Consider the following 16,009-nt stretch of genomic DNA (forward strand, 5'->3'; position numbering starts at 1 on the left):
GGATGTACTGGCCAGTTTTTTCCCCTCCAGGACTGAGGTTATAAATGATATTGCAAAATTCGTCTACCCAGATTTCTAACTGGGCACGTTAAACAGAAATAGAAAAGAAAACACGGATTTCTCAATCAAGACTGGAAAAGACTCTTATTGTAGCTGAAAGGAAAGCAATGAGAGATGGCAAAATCCAAAAGTGCTTTTTTTCAAGAGGCAACTGGGCTTTGTTTTTCCTTGAAGACATTTCGCTTCTCGCCCAAGAAGCTTCTTCGCTTCTTCACAACTGAAGAAGCTTCTTGGATGAGAAGCGAAACATTCAAGGAAAAACAAAGTTGCTTCTTGAAAAAAAACACCTTTGGGACAACCATGAGTTGAATGACTGAGAATCTCCAGAGACGAATAGGGCAAGAGTTTTTACGCTCCTAAAATAACAAGCCACCATGAAACAAAGTTCTGAGTAGGGAGACATCCTGGAAGTGAAACAAATCCACAACAAATACTCATTTTTTAAAAAAATATCTACAATTGTCTTTCCAGCAGTACAAAAGGAGAGACAGCCAAGGCATCTGCTCTTTGGCAGCTGTATGACGTGGGAGAAGAGGTTCCCTAACATTCCTTGTGCAGGATGTAAAGACACAGCTGGGTGAGGGAGTAAGGAAAAGGTCACGCCTCAGGCCTCGGAAGATATGTGCTCTGTTGGTTTTAAATATTGCTATTTGACTTTATATCTGACAGCAGGGCACAGCTGATAAAAATGATTAGAACTTAATACAATATAATTCATGTATGTATGTATGTATGTATGTATGTATGTATGTATGTATGTATAATTTGTGCTGATAAATAAATAAAGGGAGACTAGTATAGATCTATTTCAAGCTATTTAGCTCTCATCAGCTAGCCATGCCCTTACTGGGATTTGGACCTGTGCTGTATTACATATTTATGAATTTATCAGCACAAATGCAACACAAATATAACAAAGGTAACAGTAAAAATAACGGCTTTCTGTCTGGATGGTCTCCTGGGGTGAGCCGATAGACAGAGAAAGGAAGCAGTATGCTTCCTCCCATATTTGGGCATACCAGGGGTTGTGACACAATACATATATATACATATAAATAAATAAATAAATAAATAAATAAATAAATAAATAAATAAATAAATGTGTGTGCGTGCGCGTGTGTGTTCCAGCATAACTCTGGAACGCCTTGAGCAATTTCAACCAAACTTGATACACGGATGACTTACTGTCTGGAAACAAATACTATGGGGGTAAGACACCCCTAACACCCCTTGGAGGGTGTGTTCTGTTACGATACAGCCTGTTGGGCCTTCAAATGGATTCTACTGTACAGTGCAGTGGAGTTGCCATGGTAACGCCTTCACAGTACTACACAAGGGGGCTCCCTCTGGTAAGGGGGGAAATCCAACATTTAAAAATTACGTTTGGTGCAGATATTTTCCCCCAATAAATAAATCCCCACACAAAGCCGTGTTATCAGCTGGTTGAAAATAAATATGGTAGAATTTAAAAGGAGGAGGGGGAAAAATAATAAGACAGTACATCTTTCCTTCCATATATCAGGAAATTTCTTTTCCAGAGCTGAGCTATTCCCACGTGATATTAAACTATGGCTGAGATTTTTTTTAAAATTTAGGGTATAGCAAAATTAAGTGTGAGCAATATGTAGCCATAAAATTGCAATGGGATAGATTACAATTGGCTTAGATTCAATGTTACAATTGGCTTAGATTCAAACTATGCAAGCTATGTATTCCCTGTTCTCAGGATGCAGTATGAGACAATGAAAGCATCACCATATTTTATGAGTTCTACGTGATGATCAAGCAAAAACAAACCAGCTTTCATAGAACAGCATTTTGAACCAAACTTTCTTGGCAAGATCAGTCCCTGTGACACATAGAAAGTTACTCCATCCTGTGTAAAGTGAGGAAGTGAACACCAGTTGTTCCTCCTACATCAGTGTTTTCAAATTAGGCAATGCCAAAATTTTCCCCAGAGCATCTGGGCACTGACTTGTGATACTTTAGCTCAGTTGGAGAACTGTGATGCTTCGTGGCACGACAAAACCGGGCTCGACTAAAGCGCGCCCGATTAAACCGCGTCGTTGACGTCATCAACAGGGCGACAACAGCGAGCGCGGAGAAAGAAGGGCGCTTTAAATAGCGCTTTGAAAGCAAGCCGATTCAAGTTAAGGTAAGAGTTAGGTTTAGGGTTAGGTTTAGAGTTAGGTTTAGGGTTAGGTTAAGGGTTAGGGTTAGATTTAGGGTTAGGTTAAGGGTTAGGATTAGGTTTAGGTTAAGGGTTAGGTTAAGGGTTAGGTTTAGGGTTAGGTTTAGGGTTAGGTTTAGGGTTAGGTTTAGGGGGGTTAGGTTTAGGTTTAGGTGTTAATTTTAGGTTTAGCGTTTACAGCGTGCTTCTGTCTCCGCACTGTTGTCGCGCTGTGATGACGTCAGCTACGCGGTTTCGTCGAGTGCCCTTTAGTCGAACGCGGTTTTGTGGTGGAACCGTGATACTTTACCATTATGTATAATCAACACCTTAAATCTTAAGCAGTGTGTAAAATGTTGTATAATGGTATGTTTGTATAAGTGTAGAGGGCATGGGGAATGGCCCTGAGGAACAGAAGGGAGAGTCCAAGGCTGTGATCAAATAATCAGCCCTTGGGGCTGTTCCAAGAAACTGACTTGAGTAAACACCTCTCCCCCTTCCCAAATCTCTATTTAACAAGCAAAAACGAAAGTTATAGGTACAGATAATCCTCGACGTACGACAATTGAGCCCAAAATTTCGGTTATTAAATGAGACATTTGCTAAGTGAGTTTGATGATCTTTCCTGCCACCGTTGTTATGTGAATCACTGCGTTCATAAGTGACTAACCTGGTTGTTAAGTGAAAACTGACCCCCATTGACATTGCTGATCAGAAGGTCACCAAAGGCGATCACATGATCCTGGGACCCTGCAACGGTCATAAATATGAACCAGTTGCCAAGCATCCGAATTTGGATCGTGTGATCATGGGGGACGCTGCAAAGGTTGTAACTCTGAAAAACGGCCTTAAGTCACTTTTTCAATGCCGTTGTAACTTTGAACTGTTGTAAGTCGAGGACTACCTGTGAAACCTGATCCTCTGTGAGACAGCAGTTAGTTTGATCTGGAAGTTAAAAAAATATTTGATGATGAGAAAAATCCCTCATGATGCTCCTACCCTCTTAATCAGCAAGATAAGAGAGGATCAAGATAGTGACAAAGGAGAAGAATACTTCCTTTCCAGTCCCAATGGAGTGAGATTTTTGTATATATTTGAATAGTTTTAAATCATTGTCATTCATACTAACCGGAATCCAACTCTTCTTGTATAATGCAGGCAATTCTTTGTGACATGAGTTTGGAAGTGGACTGATCTGCAAATGGCCCCACATTCAGGACATGTATATGGAGATTTATGCTGATGTATCCTCTGATGTGATGCAAAACTGCATAAATTTGGAAGCAACATCTGGCAGATACTGCAGGTCTTCTACAGAATTGAAAAAATTGTGACAATCAGCCATTGAACATAGGCACAAATACTCCACAGTACAGATTCGTTTATGACCTGCCACAAACCTTTGAAAGAAAATCACATTATGAAATCATAGCATTCAAAATAAAATAACAATAAAATGGCGATTAGCTACCATGGCTTGTAACCAATGGTGGGTTTCAAATTTTTTTAGAACCTCTTCTGTAGGTGTGGCCTGCTTTGTGGGAGTGGCTTGCTGGCCATGTGACAGGGTGCCAGCCATGTGACTGGTGGGAGTGGCTTGGCAGTCATGTGAGTGGGTGGGCATAACCAACTTGTAAAATATGGTGAAACTCACTTAACAACGCTCTTGCTTAGCAACCAAAATGTTGGCTCAGAAACTCTGGCATTTGAAGCACGCAAGTCCTAAAGTTGTCAAGTTACAAGACCCTTGAACCCCTAACCCTTTAGGAAAAAAATCCCTAGGGGTGTTCAAACTTGACAGCTTTAAGACTTGTGGACTTCATTCAACTCCCCAGAATTCCTCTTCGTCATGTTGGCTCAGGAACTCTGGCATTGAAGTGTGCAAGTCTTAAAGCTGTCAAGTTACAAGACCCTTGCACCCCTAACCCTTTAGGAAAAAAAACCCAGGGATGTTCAAACTTAACAGCTTTAAGACTTGTGGATTTCAACTCCCAGAATTCCTCCTCTTGCTCTTCATCTTGATGATGTGCGGACGGGCGAGGGGAGGGAGCTGGAACCAGTTCTAAACTGCACTGTGGATTTGTGGAACCTCTTCTATAGAAGAGGTTAGAACTGGCAGGAACCCACCCCTGCTTCTAACTGACCAAATCTTTGTCCTTTCACACATTCAGATTAAGAACAACTTGTACATTACAATCAGTAAGGTATGTACATATGTTTATTCACTTGCCTTCACTTCTTATCCTTTCCTTTTCTACCTTCTTCTCTCTTCCATTAAGATGAAATTAGATTGTAAATTCCTAGGAACAGATATCTCTTCTCCTGTATAAATTGCTTCCCTTTGATTGCAACCAATAAAATGCTATCTACTGCTTTGAGGGTTTAGATCCTACGTCTTACTGTCAATAAATTTTTTTTTTGAAATCCATTATTCTGCATCCCTCACTGTGGAACTACAGAAAACATTTCTTGAATTTCTTCTTTCAGACATTTGAGCAGCCCTAACATTTCCCTTGAAAGTTATCTTATCTTGGTACAAAAACTACATGGTTCCTTGAATCTCTCTTCACAGGAGAGACGTGGGAACAAGGAGAGACATGGGAACAAGGTCAACCAATGAATAGGCATAGCAGCAAAGTCAGCCAATGGGAGCTTAAACAGATCTGAGTCTGTGCAAAGAATTGAAACAGAAACTTAAGCAGTCTGCTGCTCTGAGAAGTAAACTAGCAGTCTGTCTGGGCTTGTCTGCTGAAATGAAACTAACTGCTTGTGTTTGCCTGTAACTCTCCTGCCTTGTGTTTACTTGGAAGAATCACCTGTCGGTATTGTACATTTATTCATCAATTTTTAAGTATATAAAGAAGTTAATGAATCCTGCTGCACTGATCAGTTATCTGTGTGTGCTTCTGGATTTGAATTTATGCAACAACAGTTTCTGGTCTCCTGATCATCCTCAAATCCCGAAGCTATTCAGGTTTGTCTGAAATTTTCTCAAAGTTTGGTGTTTATCAAAGCAGAACAGAGTATGACTATTCTTCAAGTGTTAAAATTTATGTTTCTAGTAATGTTATGTTTGCTTTATTTTAGCAACAGTATCATATTGTGTAAAGGGCTGTGAGCGTAACCTTGGGAGACAGGGGGAAGAGGACTCCAGCCTAGAACAGGGGTTTCCAAACTTGGCAACGTTAATACAGGTAGTCCTTGACCTACAACAATTTGTCTAGTGACTGAGGTTACAACGGCACTGAAAAAAGTGACTTATGACCATTTTTCACACTTACAACCATTGCAGCATTCCCATGGTCATGTGATCAAAATTCAGATGATGGGCAACTTGTTCATATTTATGACGATTGCAGTGTCCCAGAGTCACGTGATCATATCTCGCAACCTTCTGATAAGCAAAGTCAATGGGAAAGCCAGATTCTCTTAACAACATTACTGATTTAATAACTGCAATGATTCACTTAACAACGGTGGGAAGAAAAGTAGTAAAATGGGGCAAAACTCACTTAACAAATTTCTCACTTAACAACACAAATTTTGGGCTCTATCGTGGGCGTAAGCTGAGGACTTCCTGTACGTGTGGACTTCAACTCCCACAACTCCTCAGTCAGCCATGGCTGGCTGAAGAATCCTATGAATTGAAGTCCACAAGTCTAAAAAGTTGCCAAGTTTGGAGACCTCCTGCTAGACAAGAGTCAGACAAGACATATTAGATATTTCTTATATCTATCCATATAAGGAATAGTGACAGACAGCATCAAATACTTTCAAAATGTTTTGTGTTCATTCTATTATTTCAATTCACAATAATCTTTGTTAGGCAAATAGATAGTAACTGGCTTCAGAAAAGACTAGTTTTTCTGGAAAGTAAAGGCAGAGAGGGAGAAAGTGCTTTTTGCAATATGCTGTTACAGTACTCTAACCTTACAATAAAGGTAGTGTTAGAATAAATGGTTTTGGTTTTCTGTTGTACTGTCTCAAAGGGATGACATACAGCTTGCTAATACTTGGTTTAGAAAAAAGAAAATAGACTTCTTAGGGAACAAGTAAATTCCTCTATGGATTTATAGTAGTGTATATTTTTTTAAAAACCAGTTTAGAAACTTTTGAATCATTTGCCATAATTGGCAGCAATGTTGAAAAGCTGAACAATTCTGAAAAATGATCCAAACTACAGTGAAACTAATGCTGAAGCCTGAATTCTGATTTCAATTTGCCCTCTTTTTTAAATTGAACTTCTACTAAACTATACATCTCATCAAAGCATACTGAATTAGCATGTTTCATACTGAAATTCCAATATGATTTAGACTGGAAAGATTGTTTGATTTCCTCCTTAGAAGAAGAGTTAACAAAGTTGTGGGAGTAAGAGTGAAGGGCTAGAATAACTTCGCACCTTAAAAATAAAGCTGACCTAGAATTCAATTCAAAATAGAAACCATTTCTAGAGTGTAACTTAATACATGGATTTGTACCTCATCCAAAATGTGGGGTTCTCCGTATACACAGTCTGTATTTTAGCTTCATAAGATATTTAAATGAGAATAGATTCTCAATATCAATTCAATTTATTATATCTTATATCAATCTGTGATTTATACTATACTAACCACTTATTTTCAGCTCAAAATTTAACCATCTCCAAAAGTTTCTTAACCTTTTTAAATGATATAATATATTCAACTATTCATAGGTAATTAATGATACATTGGAAAACTGAAACCTCCATTATATTTTTAGATCCCCTGCTTATTCCCTTCAATCTCTTATTCTTTCCACAACTCCTTTACTTGTGTTTGTTTAAACTCCATCTATAAAACAAGGGGAATCTGATAATCTAAACCAGAGGTCCCCAATCCCTGGTCCCCGGCCCGGTGCTGGGCTGGAGCCGGCCTGTGGAAGTGGTAAGTGAAAATGTGTGCACATAGTTGCATTTTGTAAAAACAAAACCCACTAGGGGTGGGCCTCAAAAGTTCCAGCAATGGATTCGCTGCCCCGTTGCTGGGTGGATGTGGCCATGGTCGGCCTCCCGCACCACAGCGGTGGTGGGGTGTTTCACCCTCCCCAGGCTCCGGAGGCGAAAACGTCCCCCCAAACCTCTGGAGGTCGGAAACGTGCTGTTTCCGAACTTCCGGAAGGCCCATTTTTTGCCCTCCTCAGGTTCCAGAGACTTTCTTCGAGCCTCCGGGAGGGCAAAAACTGCTTGCCCCGGGCTATGGAGGTCCTCCCGAGGCCAGTAACAGGCCCGTTTCTGGACTGCTGGAACCTCTGGTAGGCCTGTTTTTTGCCTTCCCTGAGTCTCCATACGGCCCCCGCATTTACATTTCATGATTAACGGGCTGCGTGGAGACTCCTAGGAGGGGAGGGTCAGGTGGGAGGGACATAGTGGGCGGAGCCAGCCAGGGGTGGCATTTGGGGGTTCACCAAACCAGGCAGAACCCTAGCTAGAGGATTGCCCCCCCCCCAGCAGCCATTCCTGAAAAGCACATGAAACCATGTCCCCTCCCTCTGCTACCACTTCTGTCAGTCTGCTGAGCCAAAAAGATTGGGGAGCGCTGTTCTAAACCATATTAGTGTCCTTTACATTAATAAAAACAATTTGTTCCAAGTTCTCCTCCTATCTAGATGGGAAGTGGGATTTGAATTCTACATTTTAAGGAAGATCCTTGTATTTTAAAAAGAAATCTCCTTTCACTGTCCCCCAGCCAACTTGCCATATTAGACCAATGTTTTATGATCAGAACAGAGGCTATAAGTCAACACAGAAAGAAGAGCCAATTCGACTGAAGGTTGAAAGGGTTAGATTAATCTGAAGTCCAGATTCAAGCTCACCCTCAGCCACTGAAGTGATTTTCGCTAGTCAATTACCGGTATTTCTTGTCCGTTAGCTTCTCTCACCTTCAGCTCCAATCTTCTCCGCATTCAACCATTTGAATGTACTACAGTCTAGATATGATACAGACCATCCCGATCATTTTATTTATTTTTTGATAAATAAACTGTGCGTACTTGAACTACTTTAGGCATCTGGCATGGCTGCTTTTATTTTACATTTTTCTGCAGGAATAATATAAGATGTGTGGAGTAAACTAGTCCATCGCAAGAGATTGTAGCTCACAAACGCTTGTGCTTTTTAATAAAATTTATTGAAAAGGAGCTCTCTGATTTTTGGCCATCACAGAGAGGCGCAGAGTAGACCTTCCTCTGTGATTATTTAAATCAGTATTCTTAACATCTTTTCTCAAGGCTCAAATAATCTTATTTCGATAGAAGATAATATATGTAGCTCAGGATTGAGCTGTGGAATCTTTGGTGCTCTGACCTTGATAGTTTGTTTGCAGATGTTTCATTATGCAATTAGATAACATCATTAGTGGTTGTGTGTGAGGGGGGTTTGCTCCCTATTTATATAAAGTATCTGCCCTGCCGGTGTTGGTGGGGTGTGGTTTTTCTCCTCGGTACCGTTGATTATAGAATTGTTTTCTGCTTGACTATCTGGTGTTACCCTACTTATCTGGCTGTTGGTTCCTGGAATGGATGTGTTCTAGTCTCTCCCTCCCCCCCCCTCTTTCTTAGCTTTTTTTTAATTGTCTCTTTTGAATGGTGTGTAAAAAAACCAAGGGGAAAAGCACACACACCCTTGCAGGTCAAACAACCATTATAAAAATGGAGCAAACACTCACTACCACTGATGCAGAGGTGGTATTCTACCGATTCGGCCCGGATCTCCCAAAATGATAGCAGAAATAGTGGAAGGCTCCGCCCACCCGCACCCGATTCTATGGCATCTCATTTAGGCTCTTTTTTCACCAAAAGCGCATGCATGGAAGGATCTGGTTGGCGTGAAGGTGGTAAGTGTGAGCATGATGACATTTGTGAACTGGTAGGGAAGGTAAGTGTACACCACTCCTGCACTGATTATATTACTGAGTCAGGTAATTAAACATTGCAAGCAAACATCCAAGCTCAGAAAGCACCAAGGACTCAACAGTCTGATTCCCATCTTGTCAGAAATAAACAAAAACAACTCAATTTTCCCAAGACAGAGTTATATCCTTCTAAGTTGGTTTAGATGGAACTTATCATGATGGCATTGATTTCAAGCACTCTGCTTCCTTCTAAAAAACCGAGATCATGTTCAGTCCAATGAAAAATACTGCATAACAATTAAATCTTCCAATAAAATATCCAGAGAGGAAATTTGCCGCAAATTGACGATAATTCTATGCTCCTATTAGAGATCAACAATCCAGTTTCAAAGGCATACCAGTGACTAATTACAATACTATTGGAAGAAAACCCACAATTGAGGAGGTCAACACAAAGAAAACTCTAGGCCAGTGTTGGTGAACCATTTCGGCAACGAGTGCCGAAACAGGAGCGTCGGAAACCGAAAGAGCAGCTTTCTGGTGGGCATGTACGGGAGCGCCGGAAACCGGAAGAACAGTTTCCCGACATGCATGCACGTGCCGGGAAGTTGAGCTTCCAGTTTCCAGCGTGCGCATGTGTGCCAGTCACCTGGTTTTTGACACGCATGCACATGTGAAGACCACCTGGCCAGTGTGCATATGTGTGCTGGAACCCGGAAGAGCAACGGGCAACGGCTGGCGGGCCCAGAGAGATGACTCTCGGTGCCACTTGCAGCACATGTGCTATAGGTTCACCATCATGGCCCTAAGCTATGGGTCCTGACAGAATAACACAGTCAAAAGGGATCTTTGAGGTCTTCTAGTCCACCCCCATAGATGGAAATCACATCAATATTTCATTACAACCAGAGGAAAACCAGTATTGATGAAAATGTAGAGGCTACTGATGATTTAATGACAAAACAAGATGCATACCCTGCCTTCTTCAACTTGCTTCTATGGCTAGGGGTGAAGCAGAACAAAATTCTCAGTCAAATGAGATACAACATACAAGAAGCCTATTTTTTTTGTTTGTTCTTGTACTGGTATAGCTGTCGTTATTTTATCCATTTAAAATGTTTCTGGGTCATTTTTTTAGAACAGTCCCCAACTGATGTACCAATCCAACTGATAAAAATGACTTACAGATATGTCTGTTAGGTTCCCCCCCCCTCCAAAAAACAAATATTAATGACATGATGCTATGTCATTTATAAAAGAAAGAATGGTGCGGATCTAGTACAGAGAGTCCATCTCTGGATTGCACTACACGGGACCAGATGGGACAATCTTGCCCAGAAGGAGAGCATAAAATAGCTAACAGATGGGGGTCTCTGGGCAATAATAAAAAGTACCCAGAACAGCAATGTTAGTTTACAGATAATGTGTGTCTGTATTTCAAAAGCGGTTCTTTCTGTTTGGATTTGCCATCGTTACTCAATTTTAGAGGGTTCAGAAATCATGACGCAGTGGGGTGGACGTCATGCACATTCTCCTAATTTCCCATTCATTTCCCATCTTAGACCAGAACTGTTAACGTACCTTAGCTACCTAGCTAGTTGGCTTCTGGGACAACATTTACTAACAGTGAAAAGGCATTTGGTAGTTTCTGACTTGAACTTTTTTTTAACCAAACCAAAAAGAGTTTGTACAACTTTTCCAGCTGGGCGAAACACTTGATGCAGCAATTTCTGCAGAGGAGCGAGGGAAGGAAGGAAGGAAGGGAATAGAAAGGGGAAGATGATGGCTGGAGGATCACAATACTAGCCTTCCATCCTTTTAACATGCATTCAATGTCAATGCACACAAAAAGGGGCATCACGAAGTTCCACATCATCTTTGTCTTCCTTCTGAAGACACGCAAAATTTTCGGGGAAGAAAAAAGGATTGTCGTCTCCTATCCTTCTTAACCAATCAACTTTCCAGACTTAAGTGTTTTATTTAGGAAGGTCTAGCAACAAAAAGGAGAATGAATATTACCCAGGCTGTCTTTATGAGAGATAGGCACTCATGTCAATATCCCAGGTATAGTTGCTTAACCGCTAGGTTGGCAAACAAAAACTTTCACTGAACTAACATGGACTAATAGCATGTGAACCTCAAAACCCAGAGAGCCCTGGCCAGGAAAGTTAACTTCAATCCAAAACAGCCCTGGGTTTGATTGGAGTCAGTCATGTTGTCCAAGCCATAACCAATGAGTTTTAAAATCCCAACTAAATCACTCTAAGAAAGAACGAGAGTCCCTTAAAAAAGTTTCACTACGCAACTCGCTGGCAAAGTCCTGGCAACCACAAAATTCTTTGTTGTAACACCAAACCTGGTGGCACTGTCCATGCTTAGGCAATGGGGAGCCAATGACAGCATGGAGTTTGTCTGCTTTCTCAGGGAAGGTCTTAGGACAGTGTTGGCGAATCTTTTCGGCACTGAGTGAGCACTGGAAACGGGAAGAGCAGCTCCCTGGTGTGCATGTGCGGGAGTGCTGGAAACTGGAAGAGCAGTTCCCCGGTGCGTATGCATGCCGGGAAGCTGACCTTCCAGTTTCTGGCATGTGCACCAGTTACCTGGTCTTCTGGTTTCTGGCACGCATGCATGCACGAAGACCAGCTGGCCAGCGTGCATGTGCACGGCAGAACCTGGAAGAGCAACATGCAACGGCTGGCGTGCCCAGAGAGATGGCTCTGTGTGCCACTTCTGGCACACGAGCCATAGATTCACCATCATGGCCTTAGGAGATACTAGGTGCCTTCTGGACTGAGCAGAGACATATTTATCAAAACATTCATCCAACCCATGGCTAAATGCTACCAGAAACGGTAATTAAGTAGCTCTGACTCAGGTAGTGACTGACTGCATGAAATGTACTGTGCAAAAGAGGCCACTCTTCACATAGCAATCCAGAAGAGGATAGCGGATGTCATCCATCTCTCTCTCACATACACTCCTTGCACCCATCACTGCCTCTTTCTTCAGAAGAGGACAGCAAGACCCAACAACAGGAGGCTAAAACCTTAAATCCATACTACCTGATCACTCTGTAAGATAGCAGGAACAATGGCAATGGTTACAAATAACTGCTACACAGGGAAGGCGGCCATCCTTGATTTGTTCTACTGCGTTCACTGCATGATGACCTCAGGGGTGAAATACTTTGAAGTCTGCTACTGGTTCACTTCACACACATGCGCATCACATGCACTAAGAAGCCTTTTCTGAGTCTGCAAAGGTAAATAGAATAGTGAGGGGGGGGGAACAGCTGTGGCACACGATTTAGATTCGCTAGAAAGCAGGATTTCCTACTTTCTATCGAATCTAAATCGCACAGCACAACTGGTTGTCCCACAGCTGATAATAGGAACTACCGATACGTCTGAACCGGTAGCATTTTTTAACTACTGGTTCAGGTAAACCAGTAGCATTTCACTCCTGGAAGACCACCATTTTTGACATAATTTGGGAACAGGTCCTTGATCCATTAGGGATGGTCCTTCCTAAAAAAAAAAAAAATTCCCAGATTGTTATGCCACTGGGGGCTCCTATCTCTCGTCTAGTTGTTCCCTAGGCAATATCTCTTCCCCTCATTCCTGAAGGCGATACGCACATTTACATTACTTTCACCTTTAGACACATCCTCCTCTCCCAAATCCCCAGGAGAAATAGGTTGTGGGTTGTGAGAACATAACATAGCTGTTATCACTTCTGTCTTCTCCTGGCAACTCCCAAACAAGCACACCAGGTGTCCTGTAAAGCATCTGCCTGAATTGAGATGACAGGTGTCCCTCCTGCGGGAATCTGCATTTCTCCACCTCTCCTGTTTTGTATCCTGATCTGGGTTGCTTTCATTAGTTACTGGAAAGGGACCAATGCATTTTGAGTCTAATTTCTTGGAAGGTCTCCCAGAATTTAAACATTTTGAAGAAAGGCATATTAAATCTCCTTCAGCAATTCTAGTCTTCTTATGTCTATGTGCAACTGCTGCTTTTTTGAATGTATCTTTGTCAGTTTGACCTGCTTTTCTTGGGCTTCTTGCTTCTCCTAGAAGAAATCTGTGCTGTGAGGAACATCACTTTCTTGCCTGGATGTTGGTAAAACAAACAGGTAGAATTCATGTGTTGCCTGGAATGAAGATACACCAATAGAGGAGTATGCAGCATTATTGTATGCAGTCCGGTTGTCTTGCTGGTAAGAAATGTCACATTTTAAATATTGCTCCAATATTTGGAGCTGGTTAATCTTTTTAAGCTTTCTCTGTTGAAAGCCAGAAGATGGGCAGATGAAAAATGAATTTTAATATTTAACAATTGCAAGAGGGTCTTCCAAAATTTGGAAGTAAATTGACCTCAGGTTAGTTATGACATGATTGACTAATCCTCTGTATCTAAAGATGTTTTAAAAAACTGAGGTATTTTTTGGGCCATTGGGAGACCTTTGCAAGGAATGAAATGGGCCAATTTGGCAAACAAACCCACTATGATAAGTAAGGTAATATAATTCCGCATCAGAGGAAGATCAAGGAAGAAATCTAGAAACACAAGTTTCCTTGGTGTGTTTAGCAGTTGAAAACAATCTTGCTGACTTACCAAGGATTGGCTTTGCTCTTTAACATACATGACAAAAGGAAACCTAATCCCTTCTATCTCCATGGATGTGGGACCAACAAAATTCTCTGAGGGCTCTTTGTTGGGTTTTGAATATCCCCATGTCCTGCTGTTTGTTGTTGTGGTACAGGTACGTCCTCCCTTGGCGGAAGAGGCATACAGTATAGAAATGTCCATTGTGTAATACTTGCCCTTTGTTGTGATCCGGTGGCAGCCTATGGAGATGGCAGCAGAGTCAGACAGTGAGGAGGTTGGGGAGGAACATGGACCAGGCTCAGACAAGGGCTCTGCGTCAGAGGCAGAGAAGGGGCCTGACCCATCTGGGAGTTATGTGCTCCCTCCAGAGCCCCCAGTCAGACATCAGTGACACAGAGGAAAAGGGGGAACCTGTTCCCAGTGTACGCATGCGCAAAGCTGTCAGAAGGCAAGAACAGTTAAGACAAAAGGGAGATAATTGGCCCCTCCCATAAGACATGAAGGGGGAGCAAAGGCACGTGAGCAAGAAGCAACTTTGTTCGTTCTGGTCGGTTTCAATTCTGAAGCTCCATTTTGACTCTGTGCTCCATGTGGCCATGCAAAGCTAATTGGCAATTAGGTCTTTGGCAGAGTTTCAAGGGAGATAAAGGTGGGTGTTCATCAGCCTTATCCCGAAAGACTTTGGCAGACTTCTGTCGGACTCTTTACAAACTATTTGTGACTCATTATGGGCTGTGAATGAACATAATTCACAGCCGTTGAAATAAGAAGAGGATTTTTTGGACTAAGCATGTGCTTTTTACTGTCTCAGGAAGCTTAGTTTAGAACACCCTTTTGCCATTATGAGAAAGTGAAACAGTACCTTGCTGGGCTTCCTTGAGTTCATTTACATGGGCTCTGGAGTATGCATCCTGCTTCTGCTGTACCTTAATTCACGCAGAGAGCAACAACTTGCCTTACTGCTCCCAGCCTTTTGTGTTGATCTGCCTTAGGGTGAAACTCAACATTGTTTGGTTGCAGGATTGTTGCTGGTGTGTGTGTGTGTGCGTGTGAGAGAGAGGGAGATTAAGGACACTCATCTCCTGACTTGTGTGAGAGAGGATCTGGAAGCTTGTTGTGGGAACTTGGGACACATGAGCTGTAAATGTCAAATTGAGAGAAAGCTTCAAGGAGTAGAGCTGGTGAAGTTTCCCTGAGATGCTGTCTGGGATCAAGCTGGGCATTTGCTGGCCTCGTGCCCCATTGCTCTACAAGTTCTGCATCTTATTGTTGTGGCTGGCACTTTTACTGGGCACGATCTGGCTAAGTGTCCAAGTGTCTCACTGTAAAAACATAGTCCTTGATCTTTTCTTCTTTCCTTCTCTCCCAACCACAGGATTATCTTAGTTGGTCCAATTTGCCTGGGCTTTCCACGCTGTATTCTGACATCATTGGGAGGAATGACCAAATGGGGGAAGATAGGCAGTAGGTTCATTTCTCCTTCCTGTTTCTCCTCTGCCTCAACTCCTTCAGTTGGGCACCTATAATTATACCACATTGACAGAGCTCTTCCAGGATATTTGTGGTGCTTTACTTCACCAGTTTCATCTCTCAGGTCCTCAGTCAGCCCTTCTCTGAACTGATCGTCAGGGCTAAGTCATTCCACCCTACATCATCAACAAATAAATTAAAATCTGAAATATATTTTCTTACTCTTTGTCTCAATAAACAGTATTGTCCACTTGGTTGCTGCTTCCTTCAGCAAGCTCAACACGAAAGTTATTTTGGTGTGATCAGCGGGAAATTCCACTGACCTGCCTGACAATAACATCTCACACCCGAAGGCAAAATATGGACTTGATCCTGGTCCTCGCCAAGATTCTCCAGCACTGTTGTGATGCTGTGGGTCGAGGCAAATTGTTCTCCAGTTGCTGTGTTAGTTATCATGGCATTCCATAAGGTAGTCATCTGTACATCTATCTGCTGTTGGTGTTTAACAACATGGCTGCCAGACACTCAGCGGTTAGAAGAGTTCCTTGAGGATTGGACGCCATTCTTGAAATTCCTCTCTTGGGAAAAGAGTAGGAGATTTGCAAGATTGAGTCAGCCCTCATAGCTAAACCAAACAGGAAACAGGACAAAATGAACTGATTCTATTTTATTGTGAGGCTACATTAGCAGACTCTTGCAAGTCTGAATCTACAAACTTCCCGATGACACCATTTTCAACAGCTTGTTTCATTGGGGGGGGGGGTTTCCCCTAATTTTCTTTCTCTGAGCAATAAGCCCTTGGGGGCTCCTGCTTCTCTTTGTCT

At 42.1% G+C, this 16,009-nt stretch overlaps 1 protein-coding gene across 4 annotated transcripts in view; it reads right to left on the reverse strand.

Moving 5' to 3' along the window:
- Positions 1-16,009, reverse strand: part of ZNF532 (zinc finger protein 532) — a 98,973-nt gene that overhangs the window by 46,979 nt on the left and 35,985 nt on the right. For all 4 annotated transcript variants that reach the window (XM_032213627.1, XM_032213625.1, XM_032213624.1 and 1 more), the window contains exon 3: positions 3,360-3,541. In XM_032213627.1, coding sequence (XP_032069518.1) covers positions 3,360-3,541 — 182 coding nt within the window. The remainder of the gene's footprint in view (positions 1-3,359; positions 3,542-16,009) is intronic.

Source organism: Thamnophis elegans, chromosome 3, assembly GCF_009769535.1.
Source record: "Thamnophis elegans isolate rThaEle1 chromosome 3, rThaEle1.pri, whole genome shotgun sequence".
NCBI lineage: Eukaryota > Metazoa > Chordata > Lepidosauria > Squamata > Colubridae > Thamnophis > Thamnophis elegans.